At 38.3% G+C, this 19,526-nt stretch overlaps 1 protein-coding gene across 2 annotated transcripts in view; it reads right to left on the bottom strand.

Annotated features, from left to right (window-relative positions):
- arih1 (ariadne ubiquitin-conjugating enzyme E2 binding protein homolog 1 (Drosophila)) overlaps positions 1-19,526 on the bottom strand; it is a 55,637-nt gene that overhangs the window by 28,048 nt on the left and 8,063 nt on the right. For both annotated transcript variants that reach the window (XM_061969474.2, XM_061969475.2), the window contains 8 exons: positions 4,370-4,437; positions 4,118-4,265; positions 3,598-3,690; positions 3,453-3,508; positions 3,038-3,104; positions 1,267-1,373; positions 1,139-1,181; positions 987-1,058 (listed from right to left, as the gene is read on the bottom strand). In XM_061969474.2, coding sequence (XP_061825458.1) covers positions 987-1,058; positions 1,139-1,181; positions 1,267-1,373; positions 3,038-3,104; positions 3,453-3,508; positions 3,598-3,690; positions 4,118-4,265; positions 4,370-4,437 — 654 coding nt within the window. The remainder of the gene's footprint in view (positions 1-986; positions 1,059-1,138; positions 1,182-1,266; positions 1,374-3,037; positions 3,105-3,452; positions 3,509-3,597; positions 3,691-4,117; positions 4,266-4,369; positions 4,438-19,526) is intronic.

Here is a 19,526-nt window from a genome sequence, read left to right on the forward strand (position 1 = left end):
TTTCGATTTGTTTCCTTTCTGTGTCTTCAACTCCCTCTCCACTTCTAACTGCTCCAAATGCAAAAATCATGTAAAAATCATTAAGCGTTCAACAATGTTTATTCTATTAGCTAACTTCCTTTATCTGAATAGCCATTGTGATTTATAGCATGAAATAAATATCTTGCAGTCATGTTGTTTATGTTTCAAAATGATTAAACTATTCAATGTCAAAATATAAACAGTAGAAATAATGAACAAAATGTCAGCTACTGTCTTGTTCTAAAACACCAATGAAAATGAAATTTTGCACTTAGACAGGCTATACTGTAGCAAAAGTCATCACGTTTGCCACAATCATTCTTAAATGTGTATTCCACGTCTTCCATGCCGGAAGCAGTTTTGATTTGGGCTTACATGATAAACAACTAAAATGAATGTTTTGGGCATTGTTTTATCCATCTGCATACATTTGTCCAAATGTGGCCAAGTAGACGCATTGTGGGTTTCCTGGACGTCGTCTACATCGCTAAAAGAAAAATTAAAGGAAGAGAATCCCTCTGCCATCTTCCACACATTTTTTTAAAATATGTAAATCACCCGCTTGAATATTTTCTCTTCTCCGCCCTATGTTTCCCGTGTGTTTTGTCCCCTGCCCGCGAAGTTGCTTCGCAGCTTCGATTTTTAAGTTAATAATTTTAATGGAAAACCGTAGTTTTTACCACAGCAGCCGTAAACCGGAATGGATTATCAAAAACCGTACTCATTACGGGAAAACCGTAGTTATGGGCAGGTATGGCAAAGAGAGGGATCAACATTTTAACACACATCGTAGGTCGGGAAATACTAAGAAAAACCGAAAACATTTTTTTATATTTTTACAGAGATAAAAAAAGACGGATTTCCGACTATAGACGGAAAAATCACATGCCTGGCAAAAACAACAAGTGTGAACACATAAAATGTCAGACAGCAAAAATAGTTTCATTTCTTACTGTAATTTATACCTTTGTATTTGCAGCTATCCAGTTTGAAGTTTCACTGTCATCGTCGCATTTCTTGATCCACTTTCTCAGCCACTGCAAAAAAAAGCCAGTATCAATAACCGTGGCCATATTGAACTTTACTCCTCTTGTAGAAGGAAGGATAAGGCTCATACTTTGCACTTGACAGGATCGTGCCAGTTCTCGCCACAATTGAAGCTGCAGAAAGGAAATAAAAAATGTTTTGAAACTTGCATACATTTACAGATAATTCATTTTGGCCCAAATAGCTCCCCCCACATACCAGAATTGACGGCCACACTTGCACCTCACAGGTTTGGCATCTGGGTACTGGACTTTGACAACATGATGGCAGTCTGGCGCAGGGCACCACTTTAACAGTCGATTGCACTGAAAAGGATACACAAAATGTTCATGTCACACTGCTTTCACAAGCAGCTTATACTTACAATATACAAACCCTGTTTCCATATGAGTTGAGAAATTGTGTTAGATGTAAATATAAACGGAATACAATGATTTGCAAATCCTTTTCAACCCATATTCAATTGAATGCACTACAAAGACAAGATATTTGATGTTCAAACTCATAAACTTTTTTTTTTTTGCAAATAATAATTAACTTAGAATTTCATGGCTGCAACACGTGCCAAAGTAGTTGGGAAAGGGCATGTTCACCACTGTGTTATATGGCCTTTTCTTTTAACAACACTCCATAAACAATTGGGAACTGAGGAAACTAATTGTGAAGCTTTAAAAGTGGAATTCTTTCCCATTCTTGTTTTATGTAGAGCTTCAGTCGTTCAACAGTCCGGGGTCTCCGCTGTCGTATTTTATGCTTCATAATGCGCCACATTTTCGATGGGAGACAGGTCTGGACTGCAGGCGAGCCAGGAAAGTACCCGCACTCTTTTTTTTACGAAGCCACGCTGTTGTAACACGTGCTGAATGTGGCTTGGCATTGTCTTGCTGAAATAAGCAGGGGCGTCCATGAAAAAGACGGCGCTTAGATGGCAGCATATGTTGTTCCAAAACCTGTATGTACCTTTCAGCATTAATGGTGCCTTCACAGATGTGTAAGTTACCCATGCCTTGGGCACTAATGCACCCCCATACCATCAGATGCTGGCTTTTGAACTTTGCGTCGATAACAGATTGGATGGTTCGCTTCCCCTTTGGTCCGGATGACACGATGTCGAATATTTCCAAAAACAATTTGAAATGTGGACTCGTCAGACCACAGAACACATTTCCACTTTGCATGAGTCCATCTTAGATGATCTCGGGCCCAGAGAAGCCGGCGGCGTTTCTGGATGTTGTTGATAAATGGCTTTCGCTTTGCATAGTAGAGCTTTAACTTGCACTTACAGATGTAGCGACGAACTGTATTTAGTGACAGTGGTTTTCTGAAGTGTTCCTGAGCCCATGTGGTGATATCCTTTAGAGATTGATGGAGGGGATCGAAGGTCACGGTCATTCAATGTTGGTTTCCGGCCATGCCGCGTACGTGGAGTGATTTCTCCAGATTCTCTGAACCTTTTGATGATACTATGGACCGTAGATGTTGAAATCCCTAAATTTCTTGCAATTGCACTTTGAGAAACGTTGTTCTTAAGCTGTTTGACTATTTGCTCACGCAGTTGTGGACAAAGGGGTGTACCTTGCCCCATCCTTTCTTGTGAAAGACTGAGCATTTTTTGGGAAGCTGTTTTTATACCCAATCATGGCACCCACCTGTTCCCAATTAGCCTGCACACCTGTGGGATGTTCCAAATAAGTGTTTGATGAGCATTCCTCAACTTTATCAGTATTTATTGCCACCTTTCCCAACTTCTTTGTCACGTGTTGCTGGCATCAAATTCTAAAGTTAATGATTATTTGCAAAAAAAAAAAATGTTTATCAGTTTGAACATCAAATATGTTGTCTTTGTAGCATATTCAACTGAATATGGGTTGAAAATGATTGTCAAATCATTGTATTCCGTTTATATTTACATCTAACACAATTTCCCAACTCATATGGAAACGGGGTTTGTACCATGTTCATAGCTTACCTCTACAAAACTATTTGTAATTAAATGCTGGTACTTCAACTTCACTTTTGAATCGGTTATGAGTCGCCTGTAAGACATGACAATAGTTTTCTTTCCTTTCGATAACCTCAACACATTAAATTGCAGAAGGACAATAGTTGCTGTTAATTTCAAACATTTCTGGCAAAACAGAGAGATAAAATATATATACATTTGAATAAACTTTTGTAAATGTTATGCTTTGCAGATAGATCAATTAGAAGAATGTACTTCGTGAGTGGGCAACACCACAAAGCTATGTAGGTTAATACAATTAGTGTCAGCTTATGAGCCGCCATGAGAGCTAAATCAGGTATCTTGTGTCTTTGCAAAACGTAAAAAAAACAGTCTTTTCTTAAAAGTTGCTCACTTTTCTGATCAATAGGAACATACTTACATGACTGTGTTGTCATCAACCAAAATGTCACAACTATGAGCAGGACAAGAAATAGTCTGATAGTGAAAGACAAAATACACATTATTAGTGAGACCTCCAGTAAAAATACTGAGCATATTTATGAAGGAAAACATGAGAATTATACCTGTCCCATCCCTTCTTCTATGATCTTAGTAGTCAGGTAATCACCCCAACACTGCATGCAGAACTTGTGTCCACACTCCAGGCCAGTAAAATACTATAAAAACACATAAAACATGAGTAGAGCTGTGTTTTTTAAATTAAAGGACAAATCTTAAAAAAGCCAACATTTTACTTTGTTATGTATTAATGTGCTGTCCCCTACAGTTGAAATATAAACAATAGTTGTCTTCAGATGGGCTACAAAGAAAACAAAAAGGTAAAAGTCTCAGCTCTGATCATTATTAACGTGAATAATTCATTTGCATTAAAATTAGGATTTTCAACTTAAGAGCGTGAAACATTTATTTGTGGCAGGCATAGATTCGACAGACCCCTGGCACCTATTAGCAAAACATTACAATGCAATGCAATAGTTGGGAAGTGTACTCAGTAATTCTGCAACACAGAGCAAAAGATATATTCTTCCCGATAATATCTTCACTTTTCACCTAACTAATGTTAGGTGTGACAAAGCTACTTACAGAGTTGGGAAAATTTAGATAGCAGATCTGACACGGCATGTCCTGCGCAGATGACCGAGTGTTGATCGGAGGACGGATTCGGGGTTTCTTGCTGGGGTTAATGACGTGACACTCTGAGAAAAGCTTGTCTAGGTTGCCATCATAATACCTGTGTAAAGACAACAAAAGAGGGAAAAAAACTAAGAACCGCACATTGCTAGATTGAAAGCTAGGAGTAGACAGTTAGACAGTAAAATTACTACATTTTCTTACCTTTCCATGAGTTTTTCCTTATCCCAGTTGAAGTGACTAAGAAGTATGCGTGTAATTGTTGCAGGATTCTAAAGAAATCAAGAAATGTGGGTCAGGTATAGAACTCGTTTTTATTATCATTCAATATCGTCACCCTGTTAAAATAATCACCAAACTCATTTTTACAAGTTTTTCAGGGAACAAAAAACTTCACCAAAAGTGTAACGTGATCATTTCATCTAAAAATGATGTAACAAAGGATGGCTATTGGCATAGTAATAACACTGTGTGTACATTATGTAAAATAAACGACTTTGGCAATTTTTGAACATGCCTTTGTGACAAGCAAGATAATGGTAACACTTTATTTTGAAGGTCTCTACATAAAAGTCACACAAGCCTGTCCTAAACATGATCATGTACATTAACGTTACTTCAAAGTGGCATTCATGTTCATAACACATCCCTTGTCATGTCTGACACCTTCAAAATAAAGTGTTACCATATTTTCCTTAAGTCACAAAGGCATGTTCCAAAAATTGCCTAAGTCATTTATTTCCAATAGGCCATTATCTAAAATCACATGATTTTATCAACTGAGGATGTAGGCGATTTTACCATTGGTGACCGGCATCATGAGATGATTTAGGCCAAAACAAAAAATAGACAAAAAATGACTTATGCGATTATTTTAACAGTGTGACGATATGCAAAATGAGAGGTATAGCACGCACTGTTCCAATTCAATCATGCATTCCAATAAAGATAGCCACGTCTCTATTGTACAGCAGTTAACAAATTAACGCATGTCACCATCTTTCTGACACAATCCCATAGAAAGATAATCTTTTTTTGCAACATCCATGAATGTAGACATTTTTTACATATATTGTAATATGTAAGCAGTAGGGGTGTAACGGTACGTGTATTTGTATTGAACCGTTTCGGTACGGGGGTTTCGGTTTGGTTCGGAGGTGTACCGAATGAGTTTCCATACGAACATATTAAGTAGCCGCCTCCGCCAGTCCTCTACACAGCACCCAGCATTGTCCCACCCACACAACCATCTGATTGGTTACACACAGAGCGGTAACAGCCAATCAGCAGTGCGCATTCAGAGCGCATGTAGTCAGTGCTTAGCGTTTAGCAGGTAAGCATCAGGCAGCGGACTCTCCCCAAATGATAATAAACACCTCCCAGTCAACTACTAGTAACATCACTATGAGCCCGTTGACCTTCTAGAAATATAAAAGGCAGTTCAGCTCGCTCGCAGTCCTGGCTTGAGGTGAAGGCTAATTCGCTTTTAGCGTAACGTTAGCTCATTTTGCGGTGTGTGTGTGTGTGTTACGGACAGCAAAGCCCTGTCTGTTATTTCAATTTACCTTTTTCTGTGTTTGAGCTGTGTTGAAGCAGCAAAAAAGGACATTATGTTAAATGAAGAGTTTCTGTCTCTGATAGTTGATATAATAATGTAACTGCATCATTAAGCCCACATGAACTCCATGGTGTTCAGGGATGAATAGTCTCTCCTATTGCTATTGTACCATTGTTTCAGCTATAGTTACATTAATCATTAGTAATGGAGCAGCCTAGTTGACGTTGATGATAAAAATATAACATTTACATAACAAAAATCAACTACAGGATTCCCAAATGCTGTAATAAATTAAGCATGATGAGTTGACTTGAAACTGTTTAATGATGCACTTTTTATATGTAGAAGAAAAGTTTTGTCATTGTATTTAATCTGAGCAACAACTTGAGGCAATTTAATGTGGATTAACGTGGGCAGAATTATTAGTGTTCCCAATGTTAAAAGGATAAAGCCATTGTTTACAAATTTGGTAAATAACCAAAAAATTTATATTTTTTTGTTCTCTTACTGTACCGAAAATGAACCGAACCGTGACCTCTAAACCGAGGTACGTACCAAACCGAAATGTTTGTGTACTGTTACACCCCTAGTAAGCAGAAGAAAAAGCACAAAATGTAGTTAATCTCTGGGGAAAAAAATCCCACAAAACTAATTAAATTAATTGCATTGCCATATTCTGTGAACATGTATGTCACAAACAAGAATTGGGCATACACCCTCTGCAACAAAGGTGAACAAATCATGACCTCAAATCAAATGTGTCCTATTGGAACAGATGTGCACTAAAAGTGATACGCTCATTGTATTGTTTAGGTACTACAGAGCCAATAGTCCAGTTTGTCTTTAATCTGTAATCTTTGAAGTTTTGAATAATATAATAGTATTAAGTAAGCCTCTCAAACACAATACCCTTATATTTCTCATTACTGTGGTATGTTGACCCATTGTCATTGTAAGGTCCATCCTATCCATCCATTTTCTACCACTTGTCCCTTTTGTCAGCTGCATTCAGGCGGTGAGCGGGGAAAGTTAATCATCCTAAATTAGTAAACAAACAAAAATATAATGGACTATGGAAGATCCCTGTCTTTGAGGTATTGTTATATTTAGTTAGCAAAATGTTGTTCATTTAAAATGTCATTAACATTTCCCCTAACAGAGCTCGCAGCCCAGCATGTACCACGCAAAATAAAAATGCCATATTGGCAGGAAAAATCATGAGTGAGTTAGTTTCTCTGTCTTTTCTCAGGTTGTTCAAACTATGAAAGACAGACGTTGTGCGTTGGGATTAGAGCTGCATGATTAATCAACATCGAATTAACATCAGCATTTTAATTAGTGCCATTACATAACCGCAAAAGGTGTGCTTTTTTTTCTTTTTCCTCTGCCGTCACTGGCATTTGAGTGACAGCCATGTTCGACAAAGATCGTTTCTCGCTTCAAATAGGGAGAAAGGCGTCTCGTCTCATTCAGTACATCGCTCCCAGCACCTGAGCGCGGTTTTTTTAACAGCAGAAATACTGAATGCATTGAGCCCTCTTTTCAGTCATCCACATGAAGCACGTAAGAGACAATCCCCCTACTCGCCGCACATTAAAAATTAGGAGGAAACAATATAATTACAAAGCCAAATGTCTTGTTGTGGGTATATTTAAGCTTCAAATTGGATGGCGCGCGAGAATACCATGATCACTTGTTGACAACAAACAAAAAGGCAGCCGACCATTTTTTGTTTGTTTATTTACGATAAAGTAATTTACCTTCCAATTGCAGTACAATGGTAAAAAATTATATGGTAATGAGAAATAAAAGTTGATATCCTTTTAAAAATGATTACTTGCGTTATTACTATTTATTATGATTACATTACATTATAAACAATGTATGATTTTTATGAATAATTTCTTCAGTTTAAGAGCACGATGTAGACAAAAGCTCTGAGTCTGTCTGCATAAAGCCACATGTTTCTGAAAGAAAATGATTACATATTGTTCTAAAGTGTGGCACCTTGAGACAAGACTGTTAAAAATTACAAATTAGGTTTTGTCTCAAAAACGTGCAGCCCTGGCTGGGATGTTACAACAAATACGGAGATGGGAATGGGAGAGCATTCAGCCGCATTGTCAAAGATCCCGAAACATTTTACAAGTAGATTACAGTCATAGAAACATACTAGAAGCAAGCAAAAAAACTGATCACTTTGTAGTCTCTAATAATGTATTCCATCTGTGTAACTCATGGGTGTCAAACTCTGGCACGCGGGCCAAAGCCGCACATATCTTGTGAATGGGTCGGCACGTTGTTAGAATGGATGAAAAGCGGACGTGATGACAGCTCATAGAGGACGTTAAATGCAGTGCCTTTAAGGCACGCCCCCAAGACCGTGGTCTGGGTGGACTACGAGATATAATGACTGACACCTTCGTTGGATAATGAAGGTTGCCTCAGCTCAAAGCCTGAGCCTCGACATTAATGAACTAACATCCAAGAAAAGATGCCAGGTACCTGGCTTGGGCACATCAGATTAGAACAGTGTGTTGCAAACTGAGCAGTTTAAAGTCCTGAATGGTTGGTTTATTCATTGTTATTTTATTTTCAAATTTATTAGCCTGTGGAAAAAGTTAATGTTGATATTTACCTCAGACGGCTGCAAATAGAAAAGCGGCATTCAATTTTTATTTAAATTGTCTTTGATATGCCATTGATATTTTTTAATATTATTATTATTATTTGAAACTCGATTTTGCATGTCACTATAAAGTTATATAAGCCTTGCTTGTTCAATATTCAATGCAAAACATGTTTGGGTCCCTATTAAAAGGTTAATTTGTTCAACCTTGGCCCGCGGCTTTGTTCAGTTTTAAATTTTGGCCTACTCTGTATTTGAGTTTGACACCCCTGGTGTAACTGAACACTTTGTATCAGGTATGAAATAGAACGCATTGTCCCCGCATTGTATTTCATGCTCTATCATTATGCTTTCTGGCGTTTAATTTTGCTTATGTAAAGGCGCGTTTGACACCGCGGTGTGTTATGCCTCATATTTTGCAGGGCTAACAAGCTAACACATGTAAGCTAAATACTCATTGATCACTCAGCGACAAAGCAAGTCACAGCAGAAAACAAATATGAAATAAAATTATTGCTCTAACACTCGATTGCTGCAAATCGCTGTATGTGTTAACAGAAAAGGGGCAATATCTGATCGAATAAATATTTATAAAAAAATTGATTCAATGAAAAGTTACCTATACAATAAATACAACTTCAACGTCCCAGTAATGAAGCCTGTATTAGAGAACGCAGCAACGGTTTGTTCGGTCTGATGCTACAAATATGTCTTTAACATCTAGTTGTCTGTATAAAGATGTGAAAACATCATCAATGGAAAGTTCTCTCTTAAATAATAAATGCTCCATAATCACATGATTAGTAAATCACTTTAGTAAGCTTCTGTGCATTTAGTGTGAAAGATATCTAAGAGATCTTATACCAGACTGAAATGGGACTTTTGTGTTGTGTTTAATATCGGGTTTTCATGACAGATGTATACAGGCAATGAGGAAATGGATGTAAATTCAAGACACTTAGAAATTAAGGTTAAAGGTAATCTTAACAAGAGCACCATGGTAATAGTAATAACAGTGGAAAGTAATTTTCCAACATCACATATAATTATGGGTTTCATGGAATCCTAAGTTATGTTCAACCTGCAAACACATACATCCACACCATCTACACCAACGTGACCTAAAAAATGAAAATATTACAAAGTGGAGAGAAACCAAAATACAGTAACTTTTAAGAATACTGTTTTGTGTGTGTGTGTGTGTGTGTGTGTGTGTGTGTGTGTGTGTGTGTGTGTGTGTGTGTGTGTGTGTGAACTTCAAACAAACTGAAGAGGATTTGTGAGGTCACTGGACCTGAGAGGGTTCTTTGCTCACTCTTAGTTTATCCCAAAGATGTTTGATAGGGTTGAGGTCAGGGTTAGCTATAAACTTATTCCACACCAAACCCATTCAAGCATTCCTTTATGGAGCTTGCTTTTGTGCACTAGGGCAGTCACACAGAAACAGAAAAGGGCCTTTCCTTTCCCAAAGTTTTGCCACAAGTAAATTGTCCAAAAACCGTGAACTGGAGTAGACAAATCCTTGACAAAATGATACACAATCGCTACTTGAACTTATCAGTCGCACTATTAACAACAAAGACGGTCTCCTAAATGTACTTCTCTGCAAAAAGACACAATTGATTTAAGAGGACACTCGGGGCAGTGGACTACTGCAAAGGGGAGACTGTGGCATATAATAATAATGCAGCGTTCAGCGCTGAGGTATTGCTTGTATTCCGACAAATGATTTCTTTCCGGAAGTGAAAACCAGTGGTAGTGAACCAAGCTAAGATGGCTGTTGTACGCACTGAGTACACAGGGTGTCTATATTAGGGATGTCCCGATCCGATATTTGGATCGGATCGGCCGCCGATATTTGCAAAAAAATGCGTATCGGCAAGGCATGGGAAAATGCCGATCCAGATCCATTTAAAAAAGATTCCGGTCCGTGTTATCCAACGCACCGATTTAAATAATACATTCCACTTTTCTGCTGCTCCCTAATTTCCGTTCCGCATTTTCCAGCACACCTTCAACACATCCACAGGTCTGTGGATTCTCATGCAGTTGCTTTTAGCTGCTGGCATTACACGACAGGCTCTTCTCACTCTTTCCTGTGTCTCCCTCTTACAGACAGCGAGCGCACCTTCTTACACACGTCACATACTGTCACGTCATACGTCACATACGTATACGCCCTCTCCCAGCAGAGAGCGAGGTAGCAGCATGGCTAACGTTAGCTGTGATGCTAGCGCAGCCGCTAAGGTGCGCGCCTGCTCAAGCGTCCTCTGCGCACGGCAAATCTATGCCACGCACAAAATCAAATAAAAAAATAAGCGCATAACAATTTTCGACACACGGACACGACAGAGAAAACAGTTTTCAACATCATTGTTCAAATATTGTAACATCTGTCGAGACGCTTATCTCCATTCGGTGCCACACGCCCACACCATCAACATGCCAAGGCAAACATTTCCACATCAACACCGTATGAAAAAAATAGTGATTTTTTTTAGTTGTGATTTCCCTCTCTGCATGAAAGATTAAAAGTAGCATATATTAATGCAGTATGAAGAAGAATGTTTTAATGTAGACACATAGAATCATCATACTGCTGTGATTATATGCATCAAGTGTTCATTCAAGGCTAAGGTAAAATATCGAGATATATATCGTGTATCGCAATATGGCCTTAAAATATCGCAATATTAAAAAAAGGCCATATCGCCCAGCCCTAGTTTCAATGATGCCATTTCTGTTTGTCATGTATAATTTTGTCTATTTTGTGTTTATCCTCGAATAAACAGGTCAGTTTCTTGTTACCAACCATTGTGTAATATTCAAACTCTCCTAATTCAGCTGGCTAGTTGTTATCAAGAGTACTAAAACCCTTTTCAACATGATTCTGACAACTAAATAGGCTAAATAACTTTAAACTTTAATACATGCTCGGATAGGCCAGTATCGGTATCGGTCAGTATCGGTATCGGATCGGAAGTGCAAAAACAATATCGGTATCGGATCGGAAGTGCAAAAACCTGGATCGGGACATCCCTAGTCTATATATTCTTGCAAAAAGCAGATATAAGCAAAAAATCCAACTATGCAATGGAATAGATCCCTATACTTTATCAAAAACAAACAGATTTGTCGAGGGATAAAAGATTATTCGACTGTGAGGTTCCCAAACATATAGAACTATGTGACATCATATGACATCATTCTACACAACAAAACAGATGAAAACTTGGAAAACCATGGAGGTCTACAACTTATTTGTGTGTGACTGGGTCAGACATTGGTATCAAGACTCTTATCGGATAAATATCATTTTTGCTTGGGGAACGTTACGTTTCATGATTTAACTTTGTGTCTCCTGTCATGTTTGTTGCCTGCACACGCCGTTTATGACTATGCATGTTTTTCCCGCATCTTTATCAAAATATAACTATGGATCTCAACATTGTGTATGTGCTGAAAGCTTCATTTATGATCATTGCCTTTAATAAAAGCATAACCCTTTCAGGTTTTGCTCAAATTGGATTTATTTAATTTAGACTTGCCGAGTTGATATTTACAGAATACTAGTAGCAAAAATGTGTTTCAAGAAATACAAATAATATCAAGATAATACTTGAATGGGAAACACTAAACCTTAAAAGTATATCAAACAAACCTTTATCTGCAAACGTGTGCATTCTTCAGCTCTGCTCCCTTGTACTGGAGTGCATGGCACTTTTGTCGTCTATTTTCATAACATCTTGCACTCTTCAACCATTGTTGATTACCTCTTGAGGGACTCTGAAGAAACGTTTATCCTTTTCGCGATTTAAACGGTCCGTACAGCCACAAACAACACAAGCATAGTAGTAGTATTCTCGTTTATTCTTTATTCATGTGTCCATGTCTCTACAGTTCTAGTTAAAATTTGTCAAAAAAATAATGCATTACACTAAATGCATCATATAATAAATCCAGCATTAAAAAGTCACACGGACACAAGATGAATGACAAGTACTGAAGGACTCATGCCCATCCCACTGATTTCACAGTACTTATATATAATTTAGTTACTATAGAGCAGTGTTTTTCAACCACTGTGCCGCGGCACACTCGTGTACCGTGAGATATTGTCTGGTGTGCAGTGAGAGATTATGTAATTTCACCTAATTGGGTAACAAACATTTTTTTGCAAACCAGTAATCATAATCCGCAAATGTGCCGTTGTTGAGTGTCTGTGCAATCTAGAGATCGGCAGAGTAACCGTGTAATACTCTTCCATATCAGTAGGTGGCAGCAGGTAGCTAATTGGTTTGTAGATGTCGGGAACATGGTTTGTCGTGATCACAATATGCAGATGACAGCGAGAGGTAGCGTGCAGTAAAAAGGTATCTAACGCTTAAACCAAAAAAAAAAAAAAAAGGCATTGAACCTTAGGGATGGCTATGCAAAACGAAACTAAAACTGAACGTAACCAGAAACAGAATGCTGGACAACAGCAAAGACTTACAGCGTGTGGAGCAGACGGCGTCCACAAAGTACATCCGTACATGACAATCAACAACAAAATAGGAGCGCAAGACAAGAACTAAAACACTACACACAGGAAAACAACAAAAAACTAAAAATAGGTCACGGTGTGATGTGACAGGTTGTGACAGTACAGCTAATTTAAGACAAGAGCTATAGTGATGCATGGTTGGTTATGGTTTGAATTCATACCAAACAATTGCGAGAACGACTTTTTATTGTCAATATCGGCTGCCGAGTTTAATTTTTTTATGTTTTCTGCTCACGATCCACTCTTCCCTCACTCGTGCTAAGGCAAAGCTCTCGATTTACCGGTCGATCTATGTTCCCATCCTCTCCTATGGTCACGAGCTTTGGGTCATGACCGAAGGGACAAGATCACGGGTACAAGCGGCCGAAATGAGTTTCCTCCGCCGGGTGGCGGGGCTCTCCCTTAGAGATAGGGTGAGAAGCTCTGTCATCCGGGGGGAGCTCAAAGTAAAGCCGCTGCTCCTCCACATCGAGAGGAGCCAGATGAGGTGGTTCGGGCATCTGATCAGGATGCCACCCGAACGCCTCCCTAGGGAGGTGTTTAGGGCACGTCCGACCGGTAGGAGGCCACGGGGAAGACCCAGGACACGTTGGGAAGACTATGTCTCCCGGCTGGCCTGGGAACGCCTCGGGATCCCCCGGGAGGAGCTGGACGAAGTGGCTGGGGAGAGGGAAGTCTGGGCTTCCCTGCTTAGGCTGCTGCCCCCGCGACCCGACCTCGGATAAGCGGAAGAACATGGATGGATGGTTTCTGCTGGTGGTGTGCCTCCGGATTTTTTCAATGAAAAAAATGTGCCTCGGCTCTATAAAGGTTGAAAAACACTGCTATAGAGTATGTTTTAGTGTAGGACAAAAACAAAAATAAAGACATCCTAAGAACATGTCTATTTCAAACCAAAATATTACAAATGTTTTAATATAATACAAAATGCTGTAATACTGCTTCAAACTAATTGCTGAGTGAACCTGTCAACTTCCATTAAGTAAACTACACCAAGTATTTTTATGCTATTTCTAAGCATCTCATTTTTATATCGTTGATTTTAAATGGTCAAACTAATGCATATAATATATGCATGCCCTAGTAAACAAAACAAAAAATTCATATTTATTTTGATTGTTACATTTTGAAGTACATTTGTGCAGGTGGGTGCGAATGTACCCATTACCAGAGCTGTACACTAAAACAAATTTACATTATTGCAATCAGTTGATAAAACATTGTCCTTTACAATTATACAAGCTTTTAACTCTGCTTGCATGTCAGCAGACTGGGGTAGATCCTGCTGAAATCCTATGTATTGAATGAATAAAGAATGATTTTGAATCGGGAAAATATCGTTTTTGAATTGAGAATCGCGTTGAATCGGAAAAAAAATTTGATTTTCAATCGAATCGTGACCCCAAGAATTGATATTGAATCGAATCGTGGGACACCCAAAGATTCGCAGCCCTACTTACTATAGTATATTATTTATTTGTTCACTGTTCTGTTACAGAGAACAAGGAAATGGGATAAAATTGCTATGGTGGGAAAAGGGGTAGGATTAAATAAGCTCTGCTTCCTCCTACTCCTATTCAGACGTTCTGTGATGAAACAACTGGAATTGTGTGATGCATTACATTGTATCGTTCGAAATAAACCGAAACTGAACTGAACCGAGCAGGGGAATAATATAAAAGCTTATCAAAGTAAAGGGCCTAGCATGTAGTGCTCGACTAATTCGATGACCAAGCTTTTCGTCAAGTGGTAAAATGAGACTGTCGGTGTTGTAATTAACTAACTATGCGTTACTTACAGCGAGGTTATAGCCTTAGCAGACAGTAATGTAGTGTATTTGGTTTCCCGCGAACCGTTTTTTTAATCAATTGATAAACTAGTTGGGAGTTAGCTATTTAGCAAGGTGGCTAACTGTGAGCTAGCATTAGCTTGGCAACTTCTCAATAGGGATTAGACTACTTCCTGGACCAACATCAGAAAGGTGCATATATGTTCACATTTACAACATATAAGAGTGAATTGAATGAAGCAATCGTCGATAAGTTGAAGTCCGTGTTCTTGGCTATTCGTGGTGAACCTGTCAACTTCCATCAAGTAAACTACACCAAGTATTTTTATGCTATTTCCAAGCATCTCATTTTTATATCGTTGATTTTAAATGGTCAAACTAATGCATATAATATATGCATGCCCTAGTAAACAAAACAAAAAAGTCATATTTATTTTGATTGTTACATTTTGAAGTACATTTGTGCAGGTGGGTGCGAATGTACCCATTATCAGAGCTGTACACTAAAACAAATTTACATTATTGCAATCAGTTGATAAAACATTGTCCTTTACAATTATACAAGCTTTTTACTCTGCTTGCATGTCAGCAGACTGGGGTAGATCCTGCTGAAATCCTATGTATCGAATGAATAAAGAATTCTTTTGAGTCGGGAAAATATCGTTTTTGAATTGAGTATCACGTTGAATCGGGGGAAAAAAATAGATTTTCAATTGAATCGTGACCCCAAGAATCGAAATTGAATTGAATTGTGGGGCACCCAAAGATTCGCAGCCCTACTTACTATGGTATATTATTTATTGGTTCACTGTTCTGTTACAGAGAACAAGGAAATGGGATAAAATTGCTATGTTGGGAAAAGGGGTAGGATTAAATAAGCTCTGCTTCCTCCTACTCCTATTCAGACGTTCTGTGATGAAACAACTGGAATTGTGTGATGCATTACATTGTATCGTTCGAAATAAACTGAAACTGAACTGAACCGAGCAGGGGAATAATATAAAAGCTTATCAAAGTAAACGGCCTAGCATGTAGTGCTCGACTAATTCGATGACCAAGCTTTTCGTCAAGTGGTAAAATGAAACTGTCGGTGTTGTAATTAACTAACTATGCGTTACTTACAGCGAGGTTATAGCCTTAGCAGACAGTAATGTAGTGTATTTGGTTTCCCCTGAATCGTTTTTTTAATTAATTGATAAACTAGTTGGGAGTTAGCTATTTAGCAAGGTGGCTAACTGTAAGCTAGCATTAGCTTGGCAACTTCTCAATAGGGATTAGACTACTTCCTGGACCAACATCAGAAAGGTGCATATATGTTCACATTTACAACATATAAGAGTGAATTGAATGAAGCAATCGTCGATAAGTTGAAGTCCGTGTTCTTGGCTATTCGTGGTGAACCTGTCAACTTCCAGCAAGTAAACTACACCAAGTATTTTTATGCTATTTCCAAGCATCTCATTTTTATATCGTTGATTTTAAATGGTCAAACTAATGCATATAATATATGCATGCCCTAGTAAACAAAACAAAAAAGTCATATTTATTTTGATTGTTACATTTTGAAGTACATTTGTGCAGGTGGGTGCGAATGTAACCATTACCAGAGCTGTACACTAAAACAAATTTACATTATTGCAATCAGTTGATAAAACATTGTCCTTTACAATTATACAAGCTTTTTACTCTGCTTGCATGTCAGCAGACTGGGGTAGATCCTGCTGAAATCCTATGTATCGAATGAACAAAGAATGATTTTGAATCGGGAAAATATCGCTTTTGAATTGAGAATCGCGTTGAATCGGGAAAAAAAAAATCGGTTTTCAATCGAATCGTGACCCCAAGAATCGATATTGAATCGAATCGTGGGGCACCCAAAGAGTCGCAGCCCTACTTACTATGGTATATTATTTATTTGTTCACTGTTCTGTTACAGAGAACAAGGAAATGGGATAAAATTGCTATGGTGGGAAAAGGGGTAGGATTAAATAAGCTCTGCTTCCTCCTACTCCTTTTCGGACGTTCTGTGATGAAACAACTGGAATTGTGTAATGCATTACTTTGTATCGTTCGAAATAAACTGAAACTGAACTGAACCGAGCAGGGGAATAATATAAAAGCTTATCAAAGTAAACGGCCTAGCATGTAGTGCTCGACTAATTCGATGACCAAGCTTTTCGTCAAGTGGTAAAATGAGACTGTCGGTGTTGTAATTAACTAACTATGCGTTACTTACAGCGAGGTTATAGCCTTAGCAGACAGTAATGTAGTGTATTTGGTTTCCCCTGAATCGTTTTTTTAATTAATTGATAAACTAGTTGGGAGTTAGCCGGCTAACTGTGAGCTAGCATTAGCTTGGCAACTTCTCAATAGGGATTAGACTACTTCCTGGACCAACATCAGAAAGGTGCATATATGTTCACATTTACAACATATAAGAGTGAATTGAATGAAGCAATCGTCGATAAGTTGAAGTCCGTGTTCTTGGCTATTCGTGGTGAACCTGTCAACTTCCAGCAAGTAAACTACACCAAGTATTTTTATGCTATTTCCAAGCATCTCATTTTTATATCGTTGATTTTAAATGGTCAAACTAATGCATATAATATATGCATGCCCTAGTAAACAAAACAAAAAAGTCATATTTATTTTGATTGTTACATTTTGAAGTACATTTGTGCAGGTGGGTGCGAATGTAGCCATTACCAGAGCTGTACACTAAAACAAATTTACATTATTGCAATCAGTTGATAAAACAATGTCCTTTACAATTATACAAGCTTTTAACTCTGCTTGCATGTCAGCAGACTGGGGTAGATCCTGCTGAAATCCTATGTATCGAATGAATAAAGAATTCTTTTGAGTCGGGAAAATATCGTTTTTGAATTGAGTATCGCGTTGAATCGGGGGAAAAAAAAATCGATTTTCAATTGAATCGTGACCCCAAGAATCGATATTGAATCGAATCGTGGGACACCCAAAGAGTCGCAGCCCTACTTACTATGGTATATTATTTATTTGTTCACTGTTCTGTTACAGAGAACAAGGAAATGGGATAAAATTGCTATGGTGGGAAAAGGGGTAGGATTAAATAAACTCTGCTTCCTCCTACTCCTTTTCGGACGTTCTGTGATGAAACAACTGGAATTGTGTAATACATTACTTTGTATCGTTCGAAATAAACTGAAACTGAACTGAACCGAGCAGGGGAATAATATAAAAGCTTATCAAAGTAAACGGCCTAGCATGTAGTGCTCGACTAATTCGATGACCAAGCTTTTCGTCAAGTGGTAAAATGAGACTGTCGGTGTTGTAATTAACTAACTATGCGTTACTTACAGCGAGGTTATAGCCTTAGCAGACAGTAATGTAGTGTATTTGGTTTCCCGTGAACCGTTTTTTTTAATCAATTGATAAACTAGTTGGGAGTTAGCTATTTAGCAAGGTGGCTAACTGTAAGCTAGCATTAGCTTGGCAACTTCTCAATAGGGATTAGACTACTTCCTGGACCAACATCAGAAAGGTGCATATATGTTCACATTTACAACATATAAGAGTGAATTGAATGAAGCAATCGTCGATAAGTTGAAGTCCGTGTTCTTGGCTATTCGTGGTGAACCTGTCAACTTCCATCAAGTAAACTACACCAAGTATTTTTATGCTATTTCCAAGCATCTCATTTTTATATCGTTGATTTTAAATGGTCAAACTAATGCATATAATATATGCATGCCCTAGTAAACAAAACAAAAAAGTCATATTTATTTTGATTGTTACATTTTGAAGTACATTTGTGCAGGTGGGTGCGAATGTAACCATTATCAGAGCTGTACACTAAAACAAATTTACATTATGGGGCAGGGCCGACATCCGGGCAACTGAGCTACATACGGGTTCTTCGAGCCATAGCAACCTGACTGGCGTTGAAAACAAACCGTCGCCATTACTCTTTAACCTGTCGACCTGCGCTGATTAAACCCGTCATTCTGCCTCCAAAATGCCAAAAAACTGTGTTGTTTTTGGTTGTGCAAACCACAACTGGAAACAGGGAAAACAAAGGTCGTATTTTGTTCTGCCAAAGCGTGCTAAAAGCCCACAGAGACGAGACAAATGGCTCGCAGCTTTACACCGGGAAAACGAGGACGGTTCTCACTGGAGTCCCCCAAAATCCCGGGTCGTGTGTTCGGATCACTTCGTTTCTGGTAAATATAAGGAACAAAAATCCACCTTCTTAACCACAACTTGGCTATACCGTCCATGCTAATGTTGAACCCGTTTAATTTTTACTGAATAACGTTCGACAGCTGAAGTTGTTGTTGTTGCACAACAATAACATACGGTATAGAGGCTATTTCCAGTAATTCAGCAAATAATAAATCATAATACTGAACTGAATTTGAATGATCTCTCTACAGATATAATAAATATACAGATACTGGTAGCCACCGTGTCATCCTTATTATCATTTATCAACATACCTTGGGTGATTTAACCATTTTTATGTGATTTATTCGTTATATAACAACCGAAGCTAACAACCGACCTGGTGCGCTTGTGAGGTAGACATAAAGATTTCCAAATTCCATGTCCGGCCATTGTGTAGGATTATCAGTCCACGCATCTGCTGGAAGGCGGTAAGGGCAGTCGTTTAATCCAACTACAGAACATTTTAACTCGTATCTTAACCTAGCCTCTCTGGAAATACTATTTACATAATCATACGCCATTTAGAACAGTTTAAAATGCCGTGAAACCTCGTTAAATGCCTTTTCTGTCAATGCTGTGTTCGCTGTGAGCTGGTTTGTTTTCAACGAATTCAATATGGCGACCGCGTTGCTA

The sequence above is a fragment of the Nerophis lumbriciformis genome, linkage group LG10 (assembly GCF_033978685.3).
Source record: "Nerophis lumbriciformis linkage group LG10, RoL_Nlum_v2.1, whole genome shotgun sequence".
Classification (NCBI taxonomy): domain Eukaryota; kingdom Metazoa; phylum Chordata; class Actinopteri; order Syngnathiformes; family Syngnathidae; genus Nerophis; species Nerophis lumbriciformis.